Below are 24834 nucleotides of genomic sequence, written 5' to 3' on the forward strand. Positions count from 1 at the left end.
AGTTCTGGGCCCTCATGGAAGAGAGACCTGGAGGGGCTGGAGTGTGTGCAGGGAAGGGAACGGAGCTGGGAAGGGGCTGGAGCAGCAGGAGGGGCTGAGGGAGCTGGGGGGGCTCAGCCTGGAGAAAAGGAGGCTCAGGGGGGACCTTCTGGCTCTGCAACCCCCTGACAGGAGGGGGCAGCCGGGGGGGGTCGGGCTCTGCTCCCAGGGAACAAGGGACAGGAGGAGAGGGAACGGCCTCCAGCTGTGCCAGGGGAGGCTCAGGTTGGCCAGGAGGAGGAATTTCCTGCTAGAAAGGGTGGTCAGGCCTTGGCAGGGGCTGCCCAGGGAGGTTTGGAGTGCCCAGCCCTGGAGGTGTCCCAGGAAGGCCTGGCCGTGGCACTCAGTGCTCTGGGCTGGGGGACAAGGTGGGCACAGGGTGGACTTGATGAGCTTTTCCAACCTAAATGATTCTGGGATTCTGTGTTTTAACAGCAGGTGGAGGACACACCAAGGGCACCTGTTGGCACCAGGGGTTTCAATGCTGCAGCCCCCAGAGGTTCTGTTGGATCTGCCTCACACCCCTTGCTCCACAGGCTGGCTCCTCATCCATATTTTCCCTGCCTTACATGCCAGACAAACTCTCAGCAACAACCAAAAAACTTGGGAGCTGATCATGTAGGAGATTTCAAGTGGCTTAAGCACCTGATATACCATAGGGAAGATGGACATTCTCCTGAAAAAAAAAGCTCTCTCAAAATCCCAACATGAAAAAAAAGGACATTTTTTAGTGTATAAATATTTAAAGGGCATTGATAAATATTTGCGGAGCCAGTGGTTTTACTCAGTTTACAAAGTCATTGCAAACAATACTCTGAAGGAACAGAAAATAATGTAGTAGAGCATGGCTGCAGGCAGGTGGATGGAGGACTGTGTTGATAAACAAGCTTTCCTTAAAAAAAATAGTGTAAAATTGTTATAATTTTATTTCAGATGCCGACATGGCAATACATTACAGATCAGCTGCAGGTTTTTAAGAAATAAATGTTCAATGAATGGCCTTTCTTTTTCTTTTGTGAAATTCTCCTTGGAATTCATCTTGAAACCAAGTGGAAAAGAGGAATGATGTCAAAAACCCCTATTTCATGTCTGTTGAGGAGAACTTTTTTGCATTTCCAAACTCTTGGAAGGTAATGGAGCACCACATTTCCTTTGCATCCCATTTTATACCATGGGGTGCAGCCACATTGGGCATCACATCCCCATCCCTTGCCCTGGTCCTCACTGGCCATGCAGAGTGGCCCCTGGGCTTAATCCTTGCTGGTAAACCTGAGTAGGTGACTCCAGATCTCTCCTTTGGTGATGCTTTGAGGAAAAGCACCCTGCAAGTGTTCTAGAAACAAGTTGGAAACGTTTCAGGAACTATTTGCCCTCTGAGAAATACTGGTGTTTCTTCAAAATGCAGAGAAGAGACAAAAAGACGAGAACACAATCCTTTTATTTTTTTTTAAAATTTGTTTTTAACCCAAATGACCTTCAGCTTTCCTCTTGACAAGCCCTTGTTTTGAACCAGAACAAAATTATGCTGTTTGGACACCTTCCCCTTGGCTTTCACTCTCTTGCTGGCCCAGAACAGGAACACACTGGTACTAAATTTTAATAAAAAAAGCACATTAAACTCAGCAGCTCAGATGGATCCATTTGTCAGAGCCATAACTGAGCGAACAGGTTTTTGGCAATTCAATCAAGCTCCATCAAAACCTTCATCTCCAACTCTGCACCAAATAACTGTGCTCAGATCAATCAGTGCTGGGAAAACACTTGCAGACAGATGAGGCTGGAAGGGAAGGAGTGGGAGTTCTGTCAAACCTGGGTCTCAATCATTGTTTCCTGGGAATCACATCCTTGTCTGGGTGTTGTCCTTCCCTCAGGAGGTGAGGAGAGGTGAGTTCTGTCCCCGTGGGGAGGCTGCAGATTCTCCACCCCCAGTGAGGAGTCCCAGGCAGCCCCTGCTCCAAGCTGAGCCTACAACCAGCATCCCGATGTCCAGGTTCCATCCTCCTGTCCTGCACAGCTCCATGGGGACTCCTGCCCATCCCCTGGGCTTTTCATGGCCCCTCACTGCTGACAGGGACAAAACAACACGGCGCTGGGAAGGGAGGAGAAAGACACGTGTTAGGAATCCACCTTTCCGTGAGCTGATGTGCCCCGGGAGCCCCTGTTTGGATTCTTGTGCCAGAGGGGGATGATGAGAGGCTCGGGGTGGGATCGCTGAGGTTGGGGCTGGAAGGCAGGAAGCTGAGCCACAACCCCTGGGGCAGCATGAAAGTCAGTCCTCTGTGCCTGCCTCAGCCATTCCCTGCCCCAGGCCATGGGCTGGGTGGAAAAATCCCTCCCAGGAGGGAAATGAGGGCAAGTGAGTGGGACACACACTTCATGGCTGTGCACTCATTGTGGCACAGTGGTTTGTCTTTCTTTTCCCTTTTCTGTTTCTTTTAAGTTTTCTATTTCTTATTAGTTTTCTTTTTTTTTTCTTTTTCCTTTTTCTTTCTCTGTCTCTTTCTCTTCTTCTTTTCTTTTTCTTTTTCTTTTTCTTCCTCTTTTTCTTTTTCTTTTTATTTTTCTTTTTCTTTTCTTTTTCTTCCTCTTCCTCTTTTTCTTTTTCTTTTTCTTTTTCTTTTTCTTTCTCTTTTTCTTCCTCTTTTTCTTCTCTTTTTCTTCCTCTTTTTCTTATTTTCTCTTTTCCTTTTCCTTCAAAATGGGAGACAAGGCAAAGAGACACAAACACACAAAAAGCCTCCACATACTTCCAGTTAATTGTGCAGTGGGTAGGGGCCAAAAAAAGCCCTGCTTTCCTTATTCCTGCAGGCAGATTCCATGGAGCATGTGATTTGATTATCATCACTGTCCTGAGGCCGTGCCCAGGGCCTGCTGTGAGAGAGGACACTTCTGGGGGGCTCAGGGGTCACTGTTTCCAAGGGCAGACATGGTGACCCCCAGTTGTGTCCAACCCCTGTCCCTCCAGACCCCTCCTCACAAGGATGTGCCAAATGCTCCTTCCAGGAGAGGTCCAAAACGCCACAGGCAGTGAGGGGGCACAAGAGGCTGTGCTGCACCTTCCTGATGTCCCCAGCATTTCAGAGCCTGCACTATTTATTTAAATAAGCCACAGGTCTCAGTTAAAGCCTAAATGGCTCCAAACCTAATCCCCAGATGCAACAGGAGGGATGTGGGAGGGTTCAGTGGCACTTGAGAGCACCAGTGGGATGCTTTTGTCCAGGGTGCTCTGCTCAAGGAAGGACGTGGAAGTGATGGGAAGAGTTAACAGGACCCAGGCCCTGGAAAACAGCCCAGAAAATGGGGTGTAACAGGCTCAGATCCCTCAGCCAAGCCAGGGGGGACTCAGGGTGAGCTCTAGGTCACTGTTGGGGCCAAACCTTTGAGCCCTGGCCAGTCCTGAGGCTGGTGGGTATGGGGATGACCATGGCTGAAACCACAGCACTGTGGTGCCAGCCCTGAGTCCACCCTTGGAGGGCAGGGAGGGATAAAATCCACGTGGAGCCAGGGTTCATCTTGCTCTTGTGGTGCTGAGATGGCTTTGGCATCTTCAGAAAGAATATTAGAAGAAACATTCCTTCCCTGTGAGGGTGAAGAGGTTGCCCAGAGAAGATCTGTCTGCCCCTGGATCCCTGGAAGTGTCCAAGGCCAGGTTGGAGCAACCTGGGCTAGTGGAAGGTGTCCCTGCCCATGGCAGGGGGTTGGACTTGGATGATCTTTGAAGTCCCTTCCAACCCAAGTCATTCTCTGATTCTGTGACCTTATCAATGCACACAAATACCCCCAGGGCAGGTGCCAAAAGGATGGGGCCAAACTTTTCAGTGGTGCCCAGTGACAGGACAAGGGGGAATGGGCAAAAGCTGCAACGCGGGAAGTTCCATGGGAATACGAAGGAAAACTTCACTGTGAGGGTGGCAAAGCACTGGAAGAGGCTCCCCAGAGAGGCTGTGGAGTCTCCTTCTCTGGAGATATTCGAAACCTGCCTGGACATGATTCTGCCAGCATGAAAAACCCTTCCTTGCTCCGAGGGATTAAAGGAGGACGAGAGGCAGCCCCAGGAGCATTGATCACAGGAGGCAGCTGTGGGGAAGGGCACTCAGCACTGGCTGCCCACTTACTTCATTAACTGCTGATGCTGAGAGGAATTTAAGCCTTGTTGGCACAAGTTGTTGTAGAACTTCACATATTTTGATCTAATTATGTGAGCACAATTCCAACCCTCCCCCTGGCAGGGGTGCTGTTATATAAATCAAGCTTCAGGTGTCGTGGGGTACCTGGTGTGTCTAATTTAGCAATTTGTTTGCCAAAAGTGTGGTTTTAGAGTCATGGAATGCTTTGGGTTGGAAGGGACCTTAAAGATCATCCAATGCCACCCCTTGCCATGGGCAGGGACACCTTCCACTAGACCTGGGTGCTCAGAGGCACCTCCAACCTGGCCTTGGACACTTCCAGGTATGAGGAAGCCACAGCTTCTCTGGGCAACAATCATCACTTTTGCATGTCTAGAATTATAATACTGTAAATCTGAGGGTAGAAACCATTTTGCTGCCTTACAAGCAGATTTTATTGGTAACAATTTTCCTCATATTGGTTTAACCTGCACTTCTGTCAGTGCCTTTATATCGTAAACTGTGCCCATTGAAGGGCAGTTATTTCAACAAAACTCCTCCTCCTGCCTGAAATAAACCTGTGTGGATTCTCTGCAGAAAACTCTCAAAAAGTTCTTTGTGAAAATTCAATTTAATACGGGATTAAACTTGAAACTTCCAATGCAGTGAGGTAAGGAAGCTGCTCAAACATCCCATACCTACCCTGAGTACAGCTGCCTGTAGATCACTGACCCTCTTCAGCTGCAAGAGCTGCTCTGCCTCCTGCCCTGTCTTATCAGCACAAGTGTTCAGAGGAGCCCAAGGACAGAGCTCCCCTGCACATTTCTCACAGTGGTACCAAACAAACCACAGCAAACCCAAACCCCAACCAAGCAATGGCATCCTGAGAGGGGTGTTTGCAGCCTGACCTTATCTCTGCCTCCCTCGTGCTCGAAATATTAACTGTCCCTTAGCAAGGCCAAGTCCAAGCAGATGCCAGAGGAGGTGACAATATAGAGCCACCAGGGATCAGAGACAATACAGAGCCACCAATGCAGCCAGAGTTTCAAGCTGCTGGTTTTCTCCTTGAAGAAGGAAGGAGCGACCTGGATGGGGGTGCCTGAGTCTGGGGGGGAGTCCAGCTTGGAAGGCAGAAATATGGCTTGGTTCAAGTAGAGTTTTAAGTCCTATGAGGAGCTGAGGGAGCTGGGGGGGCTCAGCCTGGAGAAAAGGAGGCTCAGGGGGACCTTCTGGCTCTGCAAGTCCCTGACAGGAGGGGGGAGCCAGGGGGGGTTGGATTCTGCTGCCGGGGAGCAAGGGACAGGAGGAGAGGGAACAGCCTCCAGCTGTGCCAGGGGAGGCTCAGGTTGGACAGGAGGAGGAATTTCTTGCTGGAAAGGGTGGTCAGGCCTTGGCAGGGGCTGCCCAGGGAGGTTTGGAGTCCCCATCCCTGGAGGTGTCCAAGGAAGGCCTGGCCGTGGCACTCAGTGCTCTGGGCTGGGGGACAAGGTGGGGATGGGGCACAGGGTGGGCTCCATGGGCTGTGAGGGCTTTTCCAACCTAAATGATCCTGTGATTCTGTCAGTATCCTGCTCCATGAGCCCCACCTCCTCCTCAGCAGCTGAGCAGCATCCATGGTCTCTTTTTTTTCAAATTTGATCTGGCCTCTTTTGATGACTAAGGGAACAGGAAGATTACAGTTAAAGTACATAATTTTCATTTGATGTGACAGGTTAAAGCTATGTGCATTTAGAGCAGGCTTAGATTATTTTAGTTCAATTACAACACTGATTTAGGCCCTGACTCACTCTTTGAGGCCTGACTTCACGTAGACATATGTTGGCTTAAATTTACTGCTAATGAAATACAGGCATATATGTACATTACTCTGCTTAAATGCTTTGCTGGTGTAGGGGTGGACTCACACAGCAAACACAATCCTGCATCAGAGGCTTAGAGAAGTAGATTGTGCTTGGTTTTGCCTTTTTTTTTTTTTTCCCCCAGCATAAAGATATCCCAGAGTTTATTTTCCTCCCTCGTGCCCCTCCCAGACATTGCCCTGTGTAATCTCCCAGCTCAGTGTGTGCTTTGCAGCGTGAGGTCCTGCCAGGGACTGAATGCCCTCAAGTCTCCCTGGCCCTGCTGGCAGCTGGGCAGGGTAAAAGCCCTGGAGAATCAAAGTGCTAAAACTCACAGAGCAAGCTGGGAGCAGGAACCTGCCCCTGGCCTGGCTGGAGGGGCTGGAAACAGGCTTTAATAGGGATTGGCAATGGATTCTGCCCCTCTGCTGTGCTCTGGTGAGACCCTAGCTGCAGTGCTGCCTCCAGCTGTGGGGTCCTCAACACTGGAAGGATGTGGAGCTGTGGGAGTGAGTCCAGGGGAGGCCATGAAGGTGATCAGAGGGATGGAGCATCTCTCCTGTGAAAGCAGGCTGAGGGAGCTGGGGGTAAAAGAGGCTTCAGGGAGACCTTTGAGCCCCTTCAAGTACCTAAATGGGTTACAAGAGAGCTGGAGAGGGACTTCTCCCAAGGGCCTGGAGTGATAGCACAAGGGGGAATGGCCTTAAGCTGAAGAAGGGAAGGGTTAGATTAGATATGAAGGAGAAATTGTTCACTGTGAGGATGGTGAGGCCCTGGCAAAGGAGAAATTGTTCACTGTGAGGATGGTGAGGCCCTGGCAAAGGAGAAATTGTTCACTGTGAGGGTGGTGAGGCCCTGGCATAGGTTGCCCAGAGAAGCTGTGGCTGCCCCTGGATCCCTGGAAGTGTCCAAGGCCAGGTTGGAGGGGGCTTGGAGCAACCTGGTCTAGTGGAAGGTGTCCCTGCCCATGGCAGGGGGTTGGAACTGGATGATCTTTAAGGTCCCTTCCAACCCAAACCATTGTATGATTCTCATTTTAGGTCTGCCCTGATGGCAGCCAGTGAACAATGTGATGTGGTCAGAGGCAAGAGCCCCAGCCCTCTGTTGTTTTCACATTTTCCATGGGAAAATATCCCTTTTCCAGGTGGAGAACAGGTAATTTGCTTGCAGAAGCTTTTGTATGACCGGTACCTGTTGGACTTTGTAGGTCAGACTCTGACAAAGAAAGTTTTAGCAGTTTCCCAAAATTAAAGGAAAGGTTTTTTTAGGAACTCAGAGCACAAAAGAGAGTCATGCACCCAGAGGGAGGCACAGGCACTTGAGGTGCCTTAGCTAATGCTTCCTCACTAGAGGAAACTAAAGCTACCTGGGCATGTTTTTTAGAGTAATAATAATAAAAATAATAAAAATAATAAAAATAATAAAAATAATAAAAATAATAAAAATAAAAGACAACCCCACAAGCTTTTTGGAGCAGTTCTCTCTGCAGCAAACCTGGAAGTGGATCTGCACCTCTCTTCTCACTTGTATTTCTCCTGCAAAGTACAACAAGCAAACAGCTTTTTTTGTGTCTCCTTAACTACATGTATCCATCTCCAGCCTTGGAGTGCAGGGGGAGGAGAAAGGGAGCTGCCAGCAGCTCCCAGTGATTGACTTGTCTCTTGTTGTGGGTTTTTTTGTTTGTTTGTTTTTTTTTTTTGTTGTTGTTTTGTTTTGGGGTTTTGTTTGGTTGGGTTTTGTGGGTTTTTTGTTTGTTTGGGGTTTTTTTGTTTGTTTGGGGTTTTTTTCGCCCTGTGCTGAAACAACTTGTTTCAAAAATGACAACGACAAATCCAAGGGAATATTCCTTGCTAGAAATTCAAGCTCCCCCGAATTGTCAGTGGGTATTTCGACACGAAATGGGCTGTTTTATCCATAACACTTATTTGGGAAGTGATCTTTTCAGCTCGAGCTTGCAGCCCTTGGAAGAGAAACGTATTTTCCCCGAAGCCATTTGCTGCAATAATTGTTGCCGTGTGAAAGTGTCACTGTTGCTGTCACGGGGGACAGTTTGCGTGTGCACAAAGGTGAAAGTGCTGCAATTCCCCACTTCATAGAATCATAGAATCATAGAATCAGCTGGGTTGGAAGGGACCTCCGAGATCATCAAGTCCAACCCTTGATCCAACCCCGCTGTGGCTCCCAGACCATGGCACTGATGCCACATCCAGTCTCTTTTTAAAAATCTCCAGGGACGGAGAATCCACCACTTCCCTGGGCAGCCCATTCCAATGGCTGAGCACCCTCTCTGCAAAGAAATTCTTTCTAATATCTAACCTAAACCTGCCCTGGCAGAACTTGAGACCGAGCCCTCTTGTCTTGCTGATGGTTGCCTGGGAAAAGAGACCAACCCCCCCCGGCTACGACCTCCTGTCAGGGAGTTGTAGAGAGTGAGGAGGTCTCCCCTGAGCCTCCTCTTCTCCAGGCTGAACAGCCCCAGCTCCCTCAGCCTCTCCTCAAGAGGCTTCTTGCTCCAAGAAGTATTGGAAGTGGTCGTGGAAATGGATCGGAGGTCTTTCCCGGACTTGGACCAGCCCTAAAGCAAAGGCTTGACTAATCCCGGGGCTGAGGGCTGTGCCGAGCCCAAACAGCGCAGGGGCAGGGGTTAAGCAAACACAGGGATCCAAGGAGAGGGGGAATGTGTGGGGGCCGAGGGGTTTGCAGTGTTTGCTCCCGTCCGCCCTTTTCGCCGGGTTGTCATTCCTCATCAGGGAAAATCCCGTCGGCCGCTCCGAGGGCGCCTCAGTGCCGGCTTTTTAGCAGAGAGGGGGGTTTCTCTCCCACTGTGCAAATCCAGGCGGGACCGCCGGTAATTGGGAGCGCGGGGCCGAACTTTCCCAGCGCTGGGAAGGGCTGGCGCTGCCCTGACACGCTTCCCAGCTCCGCGCCTCCCAGGCCGCTGCCTTCCCCCCCCCTCCCATCCCAAATATCCAAAATAAAACCGTGGGCAGCGAACTCCTGACCCTCCCTTCCCCGCCGATGGAGCCGCAGCGGGACCGCCGGTCTGTTACCTACGGGAGAGAGGGAGGGAAGCAGGGAGAGGGAGGGAGGGAGAGAGGGAGGGGGGAGGGAGAGAGGGAAGAGGCAGGCGGGGAGTTCAGGTTACCGCATCGCCGCCTTCCTTCGCTCCCGGCTCGGGAGGCACCGCCGGCGATGGACCCCTCGCTCGGGATGGGGCACCGGGGGACACCTCACGGGCTGTAGCCGGCGATCCCGGTGGGAGGAGGAGCCCATCGCCCTCCCGCTGCACGGCCAGAGCCCGGGGGATGCGCTGCAGGAGCCCGAGGTGAGGAGGTGCCTCTTCCTTCCCGTAACTCCGGCTCCAGGTAGGACCCGGGACAGGCGATCCCGCTCATCCACGGACGCGCCCCTGGACCAGACTCATCCACTTTGCAAAACACGCCCAGCGCCGCGGATGTGTTGGGAGAGAGAAAAGGAGGGTTGGGAGTGAGATAAGAAGGGGTAGCAGGTGTAACACTGCTTGGAAGATCGGGATCCAAGTCCAGAGTTCCCTATCCAGGGACGTCCCTCTCCCGAGCCGAGCAGTGTGTGCAAAGTTCATCCCCTGGTAAGACGGGCAATGAGGGGCATCGTGATGATTGGCACGAGGGGTAGAACGATTTGATGGTGAGAAGGTACGAGTAAGTAAAAATAATCCAGATTTATCGTATGTTTTACATGGGGAAAACGTTTTGGCAGCCCCACGTAAAGCCCAGGATCAGTCGGGACAAGTACAGGGCAAACGTTGTCCTTGCTGTCCTGCTGAGAGCTTGGATAAAATGCTCCAAAGGAGGAAGATCCACGAGGTACAGGTAAGTAATTAAAAAAGCAGCCACTGGGCCTGATCCTGCCAAGATTGCTGTGTTTGATCAGCACTTTTAAAGCCGAGGAGTCATCGAGAAAGGATTTGCCAGCAGGAGGGACATACAGTTGGATTTCTGTTCCTTTGCTTTCTGCCTTAGCCCCGTTAATCAAATGAGGAGCTGGGCACTGTCCCTCCCAGTCAGCCTTTGGCACAGGGCTGGAGCAATGAGGGGACCCTGGATGGCTGTCCCAGGCTCTCTCTGCCCTGAGCGAGAGCCCTGTGGTGCCCGGGAACATTTTCATCCAAAAGTACCAGATTGTTTCTTTAACAGGCACATAAATGCAAAGACTTAATTCAACTGTTACATGGACAGCAGAGTGTAAAGTTCCAAACACCTAAAACTGATTGTGCCAAGAGGCAGCATGAAACGAAAAGGCACAGAAGAGCACTGGGCTCACCTGCTCCATGAAGGTGCTCCCACACCTTAAAATGGGGGAAAAAAACCATCTGAAAGGGAAGATCCTAACAGGTCCTCATCCTACAGCAGGGCTGAGCAGCACTCAAAGGTTTAAAAGTGACATTGGAATATCTTTATTGCTAATTTTCCCCATTTTGAATGGGGATTTTTTTTGTACAATCTGTATAGTTATCACTTCTCTGCAGTGCTCTCTTACTTCATGTATCTTGAGTCTGTTTCCAAGGGAGAAGAGTGAGATTCTCATTCTATCTGAAATACTATTTTCAGGGAATTTTGTTCTCTTTCCCATTAAGATGAGACAAACAACATGCAGTGCTACTTGTAAACGAGGGTGCAAGAAATAACTTCTTTTGGGGACACTGGCACATGGGTACAATTTTTGAAGAATGGTGCTTCTATAAACTCAGAATAACTGGACTTTTGGAGTCCTGGCATTGACAGCAAGAGCCTAAAGAAGAAATTTCCTGGTTGCTTTTTTTATAAAGATGAGAGGGTGGGTGTGAGTGGGATTTTATTCCTGTTCAGCACAATGAACCACACGGGTTTATGTGGGGTCAGGTTGCTCTGATTCATCCTTTTGTGGACAATTGTTTATCTGTGGTGAGATCTGGAGTTAGAGCAAGTAGAATCTGGAATATAGCAAGTAGAATAGTAATTGGAGGAAAATTGCTGATTCATGAGGCAATTCTCAAATAAGTTAAATATGCCCATCAGCATCAGCAACAAAGGGAAAATGGGGGTACCATAGAAATAGAGGGAGCATTAGAAGAAGAGGGTCTATTAGCATTGAAGACAAGTCCAGAAAGGGATGTTTGGTTCACATCAGGTGAAGGAAGGATAGAGACAGGAGGAGAAAGCTTTTAGACTGAATGTTTAGAAAAAATTACTACCGAGATGAGGAAAGGTCCTTCTGGGAGAACAAGGAGGGAGTGCCCCAGGGGTGCTGCTGCTTTCTCTGCCTGTGAGGGAGGATGCCCTTTGCTGGCTGCCTGCCAGCTGGGTTTGGATCACCTGTGGAAGTGGATTAAGTTAAAACTGTTTAAATATGCTCCCAAAAAGGTCAAAAAGCATCTGCACTGGGGTTGGACTGTGATGGTTGTCCCGTACAGTGTCTCCACATTGATGGTTTGAACTCTGCAGCATCTTTCTCCATCCTGGAGAAAAGGGCTCTGACCTTATTAACTACTACCCAAACTGACATTTGGGTGGGTGTTTTAGGGCCAGGATTCATCCAGAGAATTTTCCAGGCAGCTTGGGAAAGCCAATTGATGTTTTAAAATAGAAGTAAGCTTTCCTGACTTGGCTAAAGTCCTTGGAAATACATTTCTTTTTTACTCCTCAGATGCAGCACTTCTTTCCCGTGACATTACCAGAGCAGCTACACCTCCTGCCAAACTTTTTTTTGGCTGGTTTTGAGGGCAAAATTGCATTTTGGTCTGAGGATGCTTTTTGGCTTTTCCAAAAACAACTGTTACAAGCTGGTCATGGTTGGGTGGGTGAGTTCAAGGTACATTAAGAGCTAATGATGATTTTTTTAATAGAGAGGAAGATGCATCCTCTGGTTCAAAAGATCCCTGTGCCACCAAACCTTCCCTCTTGCCATGATCTTTATTCTCCTTTAGGCATCAGCCACCTGGGTTGTCTCAGAGGCAGAACCCAGAGGCCTCGTGGCGTTGCATCCATTTAGGAATGGGAATCTCCACACCTTGAGGTGACACTTCGGTGTCTGAGCTGATGAGACCTGCAGACATTTATTCTTTCCTGGTGAGAATAAAGATGCACCTCATTAATGGGTGGTTGCTGCCTGCAAAGCTGCTCCTGTGCCTGTGCCTGGGCTCTGGGAGGGTTGCCCTGCTGAGGTTGTGTTTATACAATATGCTGGGGCTGTGGTTAACCACCAGCACACCACCATCTGTGGCACAGAAAACATGATTCACAGGAGGAAACAGTAGGAACTTACCTTTGAGGGGGTAAGGTTAAGGAGTAACAGCAGGTCAGGTGGCTCCTCTGAAAACTGTCTCATGATGGAAGGGCATGGAGTTGAAACTTCCAGGGACTCTTACTCGGTTTACTGAATTTTAACCAATTTATATTATAATGTCTCTTTTTTGGACCATGTTTTTTTCTTTGATTGCTGCAAAAAAATGTTTCTTTCCTTCTTATTATAACTGTACCAGTCTTCAGGCTGCATTGCCCATACTGCTAAGAATACAGTGGTGTGCACATATCTGTATATATCTCATAATTTATATATGCATGGTATTTCACTGGGTTTAATATTAATCTAGAATTTAACGTACCACTCTAATATTTTTTTCTCTGGAAAATTCAAAACTTGACTCGTTTCTACTCTTTCAAAACTTTACTCGTTTCTACTCTTCATCTTTTTTCTTTTAATCATCTTTTATTCTTGCCTTATTAAAACCGAAAAAGGTAAATAAAACCAGGCCAACGTTTTACAGAGAAGATTCAATCTGCTGTTGGAGTCACAGGGTCAATCAGCTAAATGGGTATTAGTAACATAATGACAGAACATAAGCCAGGCAACGTAGTAGGATTTGAAAATCCATAACAGTAATTCTCCTTTTCTATTTGTTGTCTAATTGATGGCTTAGAGTTTGGAAATGGGAACTCCTGCTCTGGGTCTGTGACAGCTCCCTGGCCATAAAATATTGTGGCCCTTCTGGAGAGCCAGAGGTTTATTTTAAGCATGAAAAGCCCCTCTCTCCACACACACACCACCAAGGCAAGCCTGGGGAGAAACTGGGAAAGCTAAACCCTCACTGCAGCAGCACTGTAAAAATAAAATGACAAAAAAACCCTAAAAAATAATCAAGACCACGGAAAAAAAAAGGAAAAAAAAAAGGGAAAAAAAGAAAGGGAAAAAAAACAACCAGGGAGAGGATTTGTCTGTAAATAACATGTTCAGCAACTCAAGTGATGGAAGCAGAGGAACAATATCTTGCTTTGTCTTGCTGATGGGCTGACAAGGAGAGGTTGGTGAGAGGTATCAGAGGGGAAAAGGTTTTCCATAGTCTGACAGTAAGGGCAGCAGTAAAAGTTCTTCCCTTGTCCTGTACCCTTTTTGGGTTTCCACCCTCCTTTCCTGCCAACCTCGACAATTTGGGCGAGGACACCGCTAATACACTTTGCTGTGAAAACCTCCCTCTGAAAAGCAGCATTTTCCCATAAAAACGGTGACCCAGCCACTGCTGAACCCACTGCCTTGCCAGAGACATCATCTTTGAGAGCTCCAAGCTGGCCCCTGCTCCTCTGAAACACTTGCATGTAGGAAAAGAGAAATGTTTCCCACTGCACTTGACATTTTCTTATTATCTGTGTGTGCTTAATCCCTTCTTGTGTCCTGCTGAGCTTATGAGAAAGCAATTTAGGGGCTTTATTCCAAGGAAAATCTGGAGTTAGCAGCTATTACTAGTACTTACACCAGGGCACATGTTACTTTCCATGATTGGGAAAGGAAAATGGGAATAAAACCACTGACTTTAACTGTGCAGTATTTGGGGTTGTAAGTCCAGTTTAGGCACTTCAGTTGTGCCTCTGCTTTTGGGTCTTCCTTGTCACAGCTGCTTGAGCCTCTTTACAAAGTGGGGACTCTTTGCAGATGCCCAAAAGCACTTTGGTCATTTGTGGTTTGGGTCGTCCCCTGACGTGTGACACCTCAGTGCAAAGACAACACCAACCCTCCACTGGACTCAGTGGCACAACTGGAGCTTTGCCCCAGAAAAGTTAAGAAAACTGCATTTCTTTTAATTGATATTTTAAATCTGTTTCCCCGGGGGACTCTAGACCTACTTACCTCCCTCTGCCTCAGGCCAGATTGCTTTTCCTGAACTCTGTGGCAGACAGTCTTGATCTCTTGGTGCTGTTCAGATAATTACACTCATTAACAGGCCTAAAGGAGGTGTCAGATTAATTTTGGTGGAATAACAAGGCTTTGTCACAGGATTTACCACGGCCTTATCGCTGTGAAACATGAAAGAGTTCCACGAGGGTCGGTGGTGTGAGCAGAGAGACCCCAGAGCTGACCTGCTCAACTTGGCAGAACTCAGGGGGAAGTTCGTGCCACTCATGGAAATGGGAACTTCCAAAGTAGAGAGGGCTGTGGTTTGACTGATTTGGATCACAGACCTTGACTACCTTCTTCATAGAACCACAAGAATGGTTTGGGTTGGAAGGGACCTTAAAGACCATCCAATTCCACCCCCTGCCATGGGCAGGGACACCTTCCACTAGCCTAGGTTGCTCCAACCCCTGTCCAACCTGGCCTTGGACACTTCCAGGGATCCAGGGGCAGCCACAACTTCTCTGGGAAACCTGTGCCAGGGCCTGACCACCCTCACAGGGAAGAATTTCCTCCTCATATCTGGTGTGTTTTGAGGTGCAAAATTCACTTCCCAAAGCCGAGGTGCAAGTTTGACCCTCGCTGTGGCTGGAGGTAGGAAAAGCATGGGAATGCTGGGGATTCTGAGGGACTGATGGAATGCCCTGGGCTGGCTCAGCTGCACACAGAAAAGCTTTGTTACCTTCCCAGAATTGTGCTCTGGCCTGGCTTTAGGGAGCAGGGGGTGAGAGGAAAAGAGATTGGAAGGTGTCAAACCTGGTTTATATTTGTCACGTCCAACAGTAAAAGGTTTTGTACCTTTAGTGCAGCAGGTTTTGTTCCACATAAAAAATCTGATGCCTAATTTGTGAAGAATAATTTTTTGACAAACCTGTAGCCCCACACTTTTAAATTGTTTTCTTGGACCTTTTATTATTCTACCTATTCAATCAGAAAAGATGCTTAGAATGTCAACCCCAGCTCCAGAATCCTTTGGTTATTCAGAGGAGAAAAGCCTTGTCTGTCTACAGGTCGGAATGTACTTACATGTTGTTCTCTATCAAATCTCATAGTCCCTTTTAAAGTTCATAGATGAGCATTAATACAGGTCACTGAAATGTAAACATTAATGAACAGAGAGCATTTTCCTACTTTTTCAGTACTTTGGAGAAAAAAAATAAATTAGAGATTAAGAAAACTTAAGAAAATATATATTTTAAAAGGAGGCAAGGAAACCAGTGGCAGTTTAATCCAGTAGGATCTCACTTTGTCCAGGTTGCTTTGTAGGAATTCAGTGAGTTTTCTTCTTCAGAGTTTTGTAAGAACTCCTCTTACATTTTTAGCTCTATTGTATGAACTATTGCATAAACTTATTTTACAAGACTGTTACCTCCTCAAAGCATTGTAAGAGAAAAGCAAAAATGCAATCCTGCTGTAGACAAAAGAGGAGGAGGAGGATGGAAAGATGAGATGAAGGAGGAGGAAAGTTCCCAGGAAAGAAATGACAGGATGAGAGAAAAATAGCATCAAGTTGAGCCAGGGGAGTTTAAGGTTGAATATCAGCAAAACTTTCTTCACCTAAAAGGTTGTCCAGTCCTGGCACAGCTGCCCAGGGCAGTTGTGGAGTACCCATCCCCGGAGGGATTTAACAGACATGTAGATGTGGCACTTGAGGACATGGGTTAGTGGTGGCCTTGGCAGTGCTGGGGAAATGGTTGGACTTGTTGATCTTGGAGGTCTTTCCCAACCTTAAGGATTCTGTGACTCTGTGATTCTCTAAACCTGCTCTCCTTCAGCTTGAGGCCATTGCCCCTTATCCTGTCACTCCATGTGCTTGTCCAGAGTCCCTCTCCAGCTTTCTTGGAACTTCTTTAGATACTGGAAAGGGCTCTAAGGTGTCCACAGACTCTTTTTTCTCCTCCAGACTGAACAAGCCCAGCCTGTCTCTGCAGCAGAGAGGCTCCATCCCTCTGAGAATCTCCGTGGCCTCCTCTGACTCGCTCCAACAGGTCCACGTCCTTCTTGCACTGGAGGCCTCAGAGCTGGATGAAGCAAAACTGGGGTGTCATGAGAGCAGAGCCTTTTTTTCATGTGTTCGTTTCATGCGCGTGCCAGAGGAGCTCTGGGCTGCAGACTCTGGTGGCCCCCACTGTTTGCACCCCAGGGTTCCATGCAAACCACTTTTGGATCTGCACAGGGCCATGAAACACCCCACCAGTTCAGTTTTAGCAAAGCCTCTAGGACACGAAACAGGTAATTTTTTTTGGCGGTGCCCTTCGTAAAACATTTTGCGGTTGGAACAAAATGGAGATGTAAAAAGCTTTGAGACAATTAAAATATGTGATTTCTGGCTCACATCAGAGAGAAAAATCAAGTATAACATCTTGCAAAAGGACTTCCTATAAAACCAGAAAGATTTGGTTTGATGCAAAACAACTGGATGTTGTTCAAAATGACCTCTAGAGCAGAGATTGGTTCAAATTCAGTTGGGAAGCTGCTTTGCAAGGAGAGGAACAGGCTCCCTGAATCCATAACATTTCAACCTGAACTCGTTTGCTCCTCAGCAGAGATTTAAGCAAAATGCTTATGGATAGGCAGAAGGAGGGCACAGATGTGATTTGGGGGAGTCTACACAGAACACTCCTGGTCAGAAGGCAGTGATCAAATTTCCATGAAATCTACAGCTCTAGGGATTGTGAACTTGTGTTTTCAGATGGGAAGACAGGTACAATTCTTTAAGAAGGGGGAAGGTGGAAATGGCCCCATCCTGCTGCTCTGAAATAGTGGTTGGTGGGCCTGTGGGTTACTGGGGTGAGTAACTGATGCATTAAACTCTTCACACCAGGTTAATTTATGGAGATGTGCAATATTTTTGTCACCGTGACCTTTTTGGGTTTGCTTTGATAACTTTTCTCTCTCTGAAAATTTAGGTTCGTAACCTGATGTGCAGCACATGAATCTGTTTACAAGGATAAATGAGTGAACACTGTTATTGTTTGGATCTCTTTCATGTAAAAGGAGAGGAGGACAGAACAGCCCCCTTCTCACCTCAGCATGCCCTAGTGAGTCACTTAAACTCTGCACAAGCTGAACCATCCAAACAATGTGACCCACTGCTGGTTTTTTTCTTTCCTTTTTCTGAGCAGCTGACCCAGCTTCAAAGATGTGATTCATGGCACCTCCAGCACAAAGATCAGGAGTAGTTTCTGGGTTGATGCAAGAGCCCCACAGGACACAAGGAAGATGAGGATGGGAGGAGCCTGGTTGGGTCTGCCCCTGGGACACCTGCTGGCTCTGGGACACAGGCACAAATGGAGAACCATGGTATTTAAAAAAACCCTCTTGTTGTTATTCTCTGTCACCTGACATGGACACATATCTGCTGCTTCTCCACTCGGGCTCGGTGGGTCTAAATCATGGTTTGTGAGACGCCGAAAATGGGGAGGAGGTTTGAAGCATCAGCCAAGGTAACCTGGATGTGCTTGTGTGGATTTCTGAGGATACAGTGGCTTAGGGGGAAGACCAAAGTAAACAGGAGTGTGAATTTGATGGCCAGCAGAACATCTTGTGGGGATGGCATGAGGAGAAATGAGTGTGGTTGACTGCCCTGAAACAGGCAGCTTCCAATTAGAGATGCCCTGGCTTTGAATCCCTATGCAGGGGGTTTGGTGCACAGCACTGAAAGGAGACAGTTATTACTGAAAGGAACTAGATATTGTTTTTATTAATGTGCTGTTCTTTCCTGCTTCTTTCAGATGGACTTCAGAAAGTTCAGGCTGTTTTTTTGCCTCCTCGGGCTCAGCTGTGGCAGCTTCTGGTTTTTTTACAACTGGACCGAGTTCTGCGTGTTCTGTGAGAACAGCCAAGGTTACCTGTTCCCCACAGAGCCTTTCAGGAGGATAGAAGGAAACTTCTCCCAGCTCCCAGACATAGACTGCCACAAGAACCCTCCTTTCCTCGTCCTGCTTGTGGCATCCTCGTGCCAGCACCTGGATGCCAGGATGGCCATCCGGCAGACGTGGGGCAAGGAGAGGACGGTCGCCGGGAAGCGCCTGGTGACGTATTTCCTCCTGGGAAGTACTGTGGATCCCAGCCAGCAGGCTGACATCGCTGCTGAGGGCCAAAAGTACAGGGACATCATCCAAAAGAACTTCACAGACACTTATTACAACCTGACTTTGAAGACCATGATGGGAATGGAGTGGGTTCACAGGTTTTGTTCCCAGTCCAGCTTCGTGATGAAAACCGACACAGACGTGTTTGTCAACGTTTTTTACCTCACTGAGCTGCTTCTAAGGAAGGAGAAGGCCACTGGGTTCTTCACAGGCTTTTTAAAACTGCATGAGTACCCCATAAGAAGAAGAGGGAGCAAGTGGTATGTGAGTAGGGAAGAGTATCCAGGAAAGACCTACCCACCCTTCTGTTCCGGGACTGGATATGTTTTATCCAGTGATGTTGCCACTCAGATCTATCATGTTTCTGAGAGCGTTTCCTTCATTAAGCTGGAGGATGTGTTCATAGGACTGTGCCTTGCCAAACTAAAAATTAGGCTGGAGGAGCTCCATTCAGAGCAGACATTTTTTCCAGAAAGGATCAGGTTCTCCGTTTCCCGCTTTAAGAAAATCGTGATGTGCCACGAAGTGGAACCACCCGAGCAGCTGAGCTACTGGAACCACTTGGTGACAGAAAACCGTGGAGAGGTGCTCTAGCACCTTCCCTGCCAGAATTAACACACTGAAATCCTTTGCTTTTACAGGGCTGCTCTTGACCCCAGCAAAACTCCCAATTAACTCCAGGTCCAGCACGCTAGAGACTTTTTAAATGGTTATTTTAATCATAGAGTTATTAAGGTTGGAAGAGACCTCCAAGATCATCAAGTCCCCCCTTGGACCTTATGAACTAAACCATTGTACTGAGTGCCACATCCAGTCATTCCTTGAACACCTCTAGAGATGGGGACTCCACCACATCCCTGGGCAGCCCCTTCCAAGGCCTGGCCACCCTTTCCAGGAAGAAATTCTCAATTTCTGCCTAAGAACAAGCAAATCCCTTTCTCTCCCATTCACTCCATTGCGTCCCTTCTCTACACAATTATTATTTTCTGGAAGATCCAGGCCTGCAGCCCTGCCCTCCAAATCCTGCTGCTAAAGGACTGGGAACGTTCCTGCAGTGACAAACTTAAGTCAAAGCACTTTTTGTTCAGAGACTAAAATTTGCACCATCCTCCTGGTGGCCCCTGATAGATTCCTGCACCCATCTGTGCAGGTATTTAAGGAATGGTATTTGGAGCTGTCAGGATGCTCCTCTCCTGGCAGAGGGAACCACAGCCCTGCCCTTGCAGCGGGCTCTGTGTGGGCAGAGCTGCATCCTGGCACAGATCCCTCCTTCAGTCTCCACACAGGTTTTTTTTTGCAGAGATGGAAGAATTTTCCCATGCAATGCTCTTGGGACAACCTTGGGGACTGCAGGTCACCTGGTGAACGTGTAAAGCTGCTTCATCTGCTCCCTTGGATGTGTCTCCTGCTGAAAATACCTGTGGTGGAGCCAGTGGAGGGTGTCTTTGATTAAAACAGACCCCAGAGACATCTTTTATATTTGTGGCTCACTTTGGTTGCCTGAAAGCTTCTGTAAATGGTTTCCCAAGACTAAACTAGAGTCACTTAGGGTGATTTAGACATTTTTTTGCTGTGAGAAACTGGGTGCGTGAGAGAGAAGATGGGAGGATTTTTGTCTTTTAAACAAGACCCAGAGGGATAATGTGCTCAAGTGATCCCTCAGGCTGGGAGCCCTATTTCTCCTTTCATTCCCAAGCAAAGATCATGAAATCTCTGGGATGTTTGTAGATTCCAGAGGCAAAGAATTGAGTCTTTACAGTAGAAGATGCGAAAAATACTTTTGGGCTGTGAGGAGGGAGAAAGGAGTTCCTAAATCCTGCCTTATGCTCCTCTTTTGATTTTCTTTCTCACACAGGAAAGGTCAGTTTTATCAGCAAAGAAGTAGCAAATGCCTGTAATATGTGTGAAATGTTTTTTTTTTTTTTTTTTCAGGGAGCAGTAAAAGTGGAGCTGTTCCCAAGGGGAAAGTGGTCTGGGAGCTGAGGAGATTTGACAACTAGAAAGGCTCATCCCCACACACCCACACGAGGGAGCAGTAGGAAAGACAGGGAAAGAGATTTTATTACTTTATTTTTATTGTTTCTTTTTATTTTTATGGGTGTTGGACTGTTCAGGTGTCTCTTTTTACTTGCCTGTGTCTGAAGAGCAGGACAAATATTTTCAGCAGGAATATGCCCCAATCTGAAAAGTGTTTAGTAACAGTAATAATATATTATTTATTTTCTTCTGCTGTGGAGTAACCTGAGCTCATGCACTGATTTTTGACCACTGATGATGAAAAAAATATATTTATTTGTTTGGCAGAAGAATAACCTTCTTCATTTTAATCTTCTTTATTAAACTTTAACTATTTTATTAAAATAAATGAAATATTTAAACAGCTCAGTTTTATTTAAAATTCAGCTATTTTCTGAATACTTTTGCTGCTGGTGAGATGAGTCAGGCTTTTTAATGCCTGTTCTTTCCATGTAACCTGCAGAAATGCCTTTTGCCATTCACTGCCCTTGTGCCCAAGGTGCAGGCTGGCTATTCCTTTAATTTATGGAAAAATGGTGAGCAAAAGGAATGCTTCCTGGTCTTTCCTAACTCCCTGTCTTGTGGGATGGAGGATCTGTGAGCTGGGACAGCATAATCAGCCCGATGTCATCTTGGCCTCTTCTTGCTCTCAGATAATAAAATAATGATAAATAATAATAATAATAATAATAATAATAATAATAATATAATAATCCTGCAGTTGCTTGTAGGTCTCACTTCCAGCTCTGTGCCTGGTGCCAGCTTTGTCCCAGCTGGCAGGACCAGTCCAGCTGTGCAATCCCAGGGATCTTTGTCTCCATTTGCATTTGGGTGTGTTGAGCTGTTCACCTCCACGGGGTGTTGACATCCAAGAGCTTTTGTGGCTCCTGCAGCTTCTGCTCTTCCCTCAGGCTGAGGCTGTGGGAGAGGTTTAGGTTTCCCTTCAGGAGCCAGAATGTTGGGTTGTTTCCCTGGACTGTGGCTGCTTGTTAGTGGCACTAAGATATGTCCCACCCGAGCAGTTTGGGGCTTTGTATCAGCATAAAAAAAGTTACCCCTGAGGGCCAAGTTCTGCTTGACCTCTTGGCTGTGGCTTTTACTTTAGTTCAGGAGTGTTCCCAGTTACTTGGATACAGCCACTAACTGGGAAGATGGTGCTATTCTCTCTTAATCACTTCTGCAGACTCTACCACTACATCTTTGGGGTTAAATTCAAGTGCAAGATGTCCCTGCCCACAGCAGGGGGCTGGAAGTAGGTGATTTTTATGGTCCCTTCCAACCCAAACCGTTCTGTGATTCTATGAAATTCAGCTGCTCTGCTGAGGAATAAGGTCCTCAGGAATGCTCTAAGAAACCATCCCATTCTGGATCCTGTTTCCACTGATTATATGTTGCTAAGCCTCTGATGGCCTATCCATAAGCATTTTGCTTAAATCTCTGCTGGGGAGCAAATGAGTTCAGGTTGAAATGTTATGGATTCAGGGAGCCTGTTCCTCTCCTTGCAAAGCAGCTTCCCAGCTGAATTTGGTTGAGAACTGGCTGGTTCAGAACTGATTTTGGTTGCTGCACGGAATTTTTCTCCACGTCTGATTTTCTCTGTGCTCACGTCAATTAGAAATTGATTCTGTTATTCGTAGAATCATAGAATTGTTTAGGTTGGAAAAGATCTCCAAGATCATCCAGTCCAACCATCAACCCAAGACTGCCAGGTCCACCCCTAAACCATGTCCCTTAGCACCACATCTACACTTTTTTTCTGAACACCTCCAGGGACAGTGATTCCACCACTTCCTTGGGCAGCCTGTTCCAGTGTGTAGTTTCAAGCACTGTGTCATGGTTTGAACACCCTTCTTGTGAAAAAATTTTTCCTAAAGTCCAAGCTGAACCTCCCCTGCTGCAACTTGAGGCCGTTTCCTCTTGTCCTGTCACTTGTTACCTGGGAGAAAAGACCAATCCCCACCTTGTCACAACCCCCTGAGCCTCTTTTTCTCCAGAGTAAACCCCCCCAGCTCCCTGGGTTGCTTTAAATAAGAATATGTTAAATTAACAATAATTAGACCTGCTGGAAAAGGTGATTTAAGAAAAGTAAATGATTGCATGTAAGGCAAATTCATTTATTTAAACAAAACCACTGAGCTAGTGACTTTATGAAATTAGCTTTTGCAGCTTAGGCCTCAGATCATGAATTTTAACACAATCAAAACAGTATTAGTGGCCTTTTGCTAAATTTTATGTATTTTCCTATGAAATACCATCACAAAGTGAACAGAAATATAACTAGAACTGTAAACACAATACTGCAGTGTACATAGGCTTGTTTTTTAAATTTTGTATGGGCTAATAAAAGAATTTAGGCTATTTGGGGGCAGTTTGTCTGTGAAAGCAGAGCCCTCCCCTAACATTTTTATGCTTTCTGGGTCAGAAGATCATTACATCATTTTTTTATGAATAGCTATGAAAAGGTCAGCTAAAAGTTACTCCATTGCTTCTCATTTAAATGGAGAGGAGTGAAGAATAACAGAGCTGACACAGAGTTGGTTAAAATTGTGTATCTCAACACACTCTATTTCTTCCAAGATCATTTTTTGAATACAGAAAAATTAATGTTTGACTGGTTTTTTTTCCCCACAACTTTCATCAGTTTAGAGTAGCATTGTCCAAAATGTGCAGGAAAGATTTGGTCTCTCAGCTCCTCTGGTTCAGCCTTACCCAGGAGGTACAACCCTGCCAGGCACTTCTGGGAACACAGGGGAGATTTTTGTAATGAAACTTTTGCCTTCTGTCAGAGCTGAACAGAACACAAGGGCTGCACTGGACCTGCCAGGAATGCTGCTCCTCTTGGATTTGTGCAGGTCACTGTGTGATGTTGACGTAAAACATGTGAGAATGTTTTCATTATTGGTATAGAAGATGGGAATGTTGAGATATTCCGTGAATGATATTTTAGTAAAGTATTTTGTTACCACAGTTTTGTGTGTTCACTTATCTTTCTGGTTGTGACTGTATTAATATTTCGGGATGTGGTCAAGTTAATTAAGGGCTTGCTCTTTTTCCAATCAAAATTAATAGAATCTTGGAATCATTTAAGTTGGAAAAGACCTTTAAGATCATTGAGTCCAACCACTAGGCCATCACTGAACCATGTCCCCAAGTGCCACATCTACATGGCTTTTAAATCCCTCCAGGGATGGTGGCTCCACCCTTTCCCTGGCAAGCCTGTCCCAATGCTTGACAACCCTTCCCATGAAGAAATTCTTCCTAAGATCCAGCGTAAACCTTCCCTGGCTCAAACTGATGACATTTCATCCCATCACTTGTTGTCTGAGAGAAGAGACCGACACCCCCCAGCTCCCCACTCCTGTCAGGGAGTTGCAGAGCCAGAATCACAGAATCATAGAATCAGCTGGGTTGGAAGGGACCTCTGAGATCATCAAGTCCAACCATTGATCCACTACCACTGTGGTTCCCAGCCCATGGCACTGATGCCACATCCAGTCTCATCTTAAAAACCTCCAGGGACAGAGAATCCACCATTCCCCTGGGCAGCCCATTCCAATGCCTGATTACCCTTCCTGTAAGGAATTTCTTCCTAATATCCAACCTAAACCTCCCCTGGCAGAGCTTAAGACCCTGCCCTCTTGTCTTACTGATCTCTGCCTGGGAAAAGAGACCAACTCCCCCCGGCTCCCCCCTCCTGTCAGGGAGTTGCAGAGAGTGAGGAGGTCTCCCCTGAGCCTCCTCTTCTCCAGGCTGAGCCCCCCCAGCTCCCTCAGCCTCTCCTCACAGCACTTGTGCTCCAGTCCCTTCCCCAGCCTCGTTGCTCTCCTCTGGCCCTGCTCCAGCCCCTCCATGTCCTTCCTGAGCTGAGGGCCCAGAACTGGACACAGCACTCCAGGGGTGGCCTCACCAGTCCAGGGGAAGAATCACTTCCCTGCTCCTGCTGCCACACTGTTCCTGAGCCAGGCCAGGATCCATTGGCCCTCTTGGCCACCTGGGCACACTCTGGCTCCTGTTCAGCTTCCTGTCCATCCCCACTCCCAGCTCCCTTCCTGCCTGGTTGAGGGTCCCCCCCGAGCCTCCTTTTCTCCAGGCTGAGCCCCCCCAGCTCCCTCAGCCCCTCCTGCTGCTCCAGCCCCTTCCCAGCTCCGCTCCCTTCCCTGCACACGCTCCAGCCCCTCCAGGTCTCTCTTCCATGAGGTTCCAGACCTGGACACAGCCCTGGAGGTCCCTCAGCAGTGCCAGCACAGGGGACAGTCCCTGCCCTGGGGCTGTGCCCACACTATTCCTGATCCAAACCAGGTGCCATTGGCCTCTTTTCCCCCTGGGCACACCCAGGCTCGTGTTCATTCCCTGTCTCCAGCACCCCCAGGGCCTTTCCCACCAGGCACTTTCCCCTGGAGCTGCAGGGGGTTGTTGTGACCCAAGGGCAGGACCTGGCACCTGGCCTGGTTGGATCTGAGTCTGAAACTGCTGAATTTTCTCCCCTTCTCAAAAAATGCCTCAGGGAATATCTATGGAATTGGACAAAGAAAATAAATTAAATTTAACCACAGCTGA

General features: G+C 47.5%; 1 protein-coding gene and 1 long non-coding RNA gene across 6 annotated transcripts; one reads left to right on the forward strand and one right to left on the reverse strand.

The window, feature by feature from the left end:
- Positions 1-942: 942 nt before the first annotated feature.
- Positions 943-9411, reverse strand: LOC113991439. The gene is made up of 2 exons (XR_003541909.2): positions 9129-9411; positions 943-2128 (listed from the first exon to the last, which is right to left on the reverse strand). It is a non-coding gene; the product is annotated as an uncharacterized LOC113991439 (long non-coding RNA).
- On the forward strand, positions 9007-21981 carry B3GALT5 (beta-1,3-galactosyltransferase 5). Of its 5 annotated transcripts, none has more exons than XM_027727779.2 (3): positions 9007-9024; positions 17293-17470; positions 17902-21981. In XM_027727779.2, the coding sequence occupies exons 2-3, from the start codon at positions 17390-17392 to the stop codon at positions 18853-18855; spliced, it is 1035 nt and encodes a 344-aa protein (XP_027583580.2). In that variant the 5' UTR covers positions 9007-9024; positions 17293-17389; the 3' UTR covers positions 18856-21981. The 5 variants fall into 5 exon arrangements, with proteins under 5 accessions (XP_027583580.2, XP_027583576.2, XP_039239875.1 ...); XM_027727775.2 differs by lacking the exon at positions 9007-9024 and adding an exon at positions 9151-9590; XM_039383941.1 differs by lacking the exon at positions 9007-9024 and adding an exon at positions 9151-9308 and having other exon boundaries at positions 17077-17470.
- Positions 21982-24834: the final 2853 nt, after the last annotated feature.

The sequence above is a fragment of the Pipra filicauda genome, unplaced genomic scaffold (assembly GCF_003945595.2).
Source record: "Pipra filicauda isolate LSUMZ 115617 unplaced genomic scaffold, ASM394559v2 scaffold330_size805480_pilon, whole genome shotgun sequence".
Classification (NCBI taxonomy): Eukaryota; Metazoa; Chordata; class Aves; order Passeriformes; family Pipridae; genus Pipra; species Pipra filicauda.

Excerpts from the sequence above, each read along its gene's own strand:
- B3GALT5 (XM_027727779.2), top strand. The coding sequence starts at position 17,390 with ATGAGGATGGGAGGAGCCTGGTTGGGTCTGCCCCTGGGACACCTGCTG. Across the intron at positions 17,471-17,901 it reads GGCACAAATGGAGAACCATG|ATGGACTTCAGAAAGTTCAG; the intron begins GTATTTAAAAAA and ends TGCTTCTTTCAG.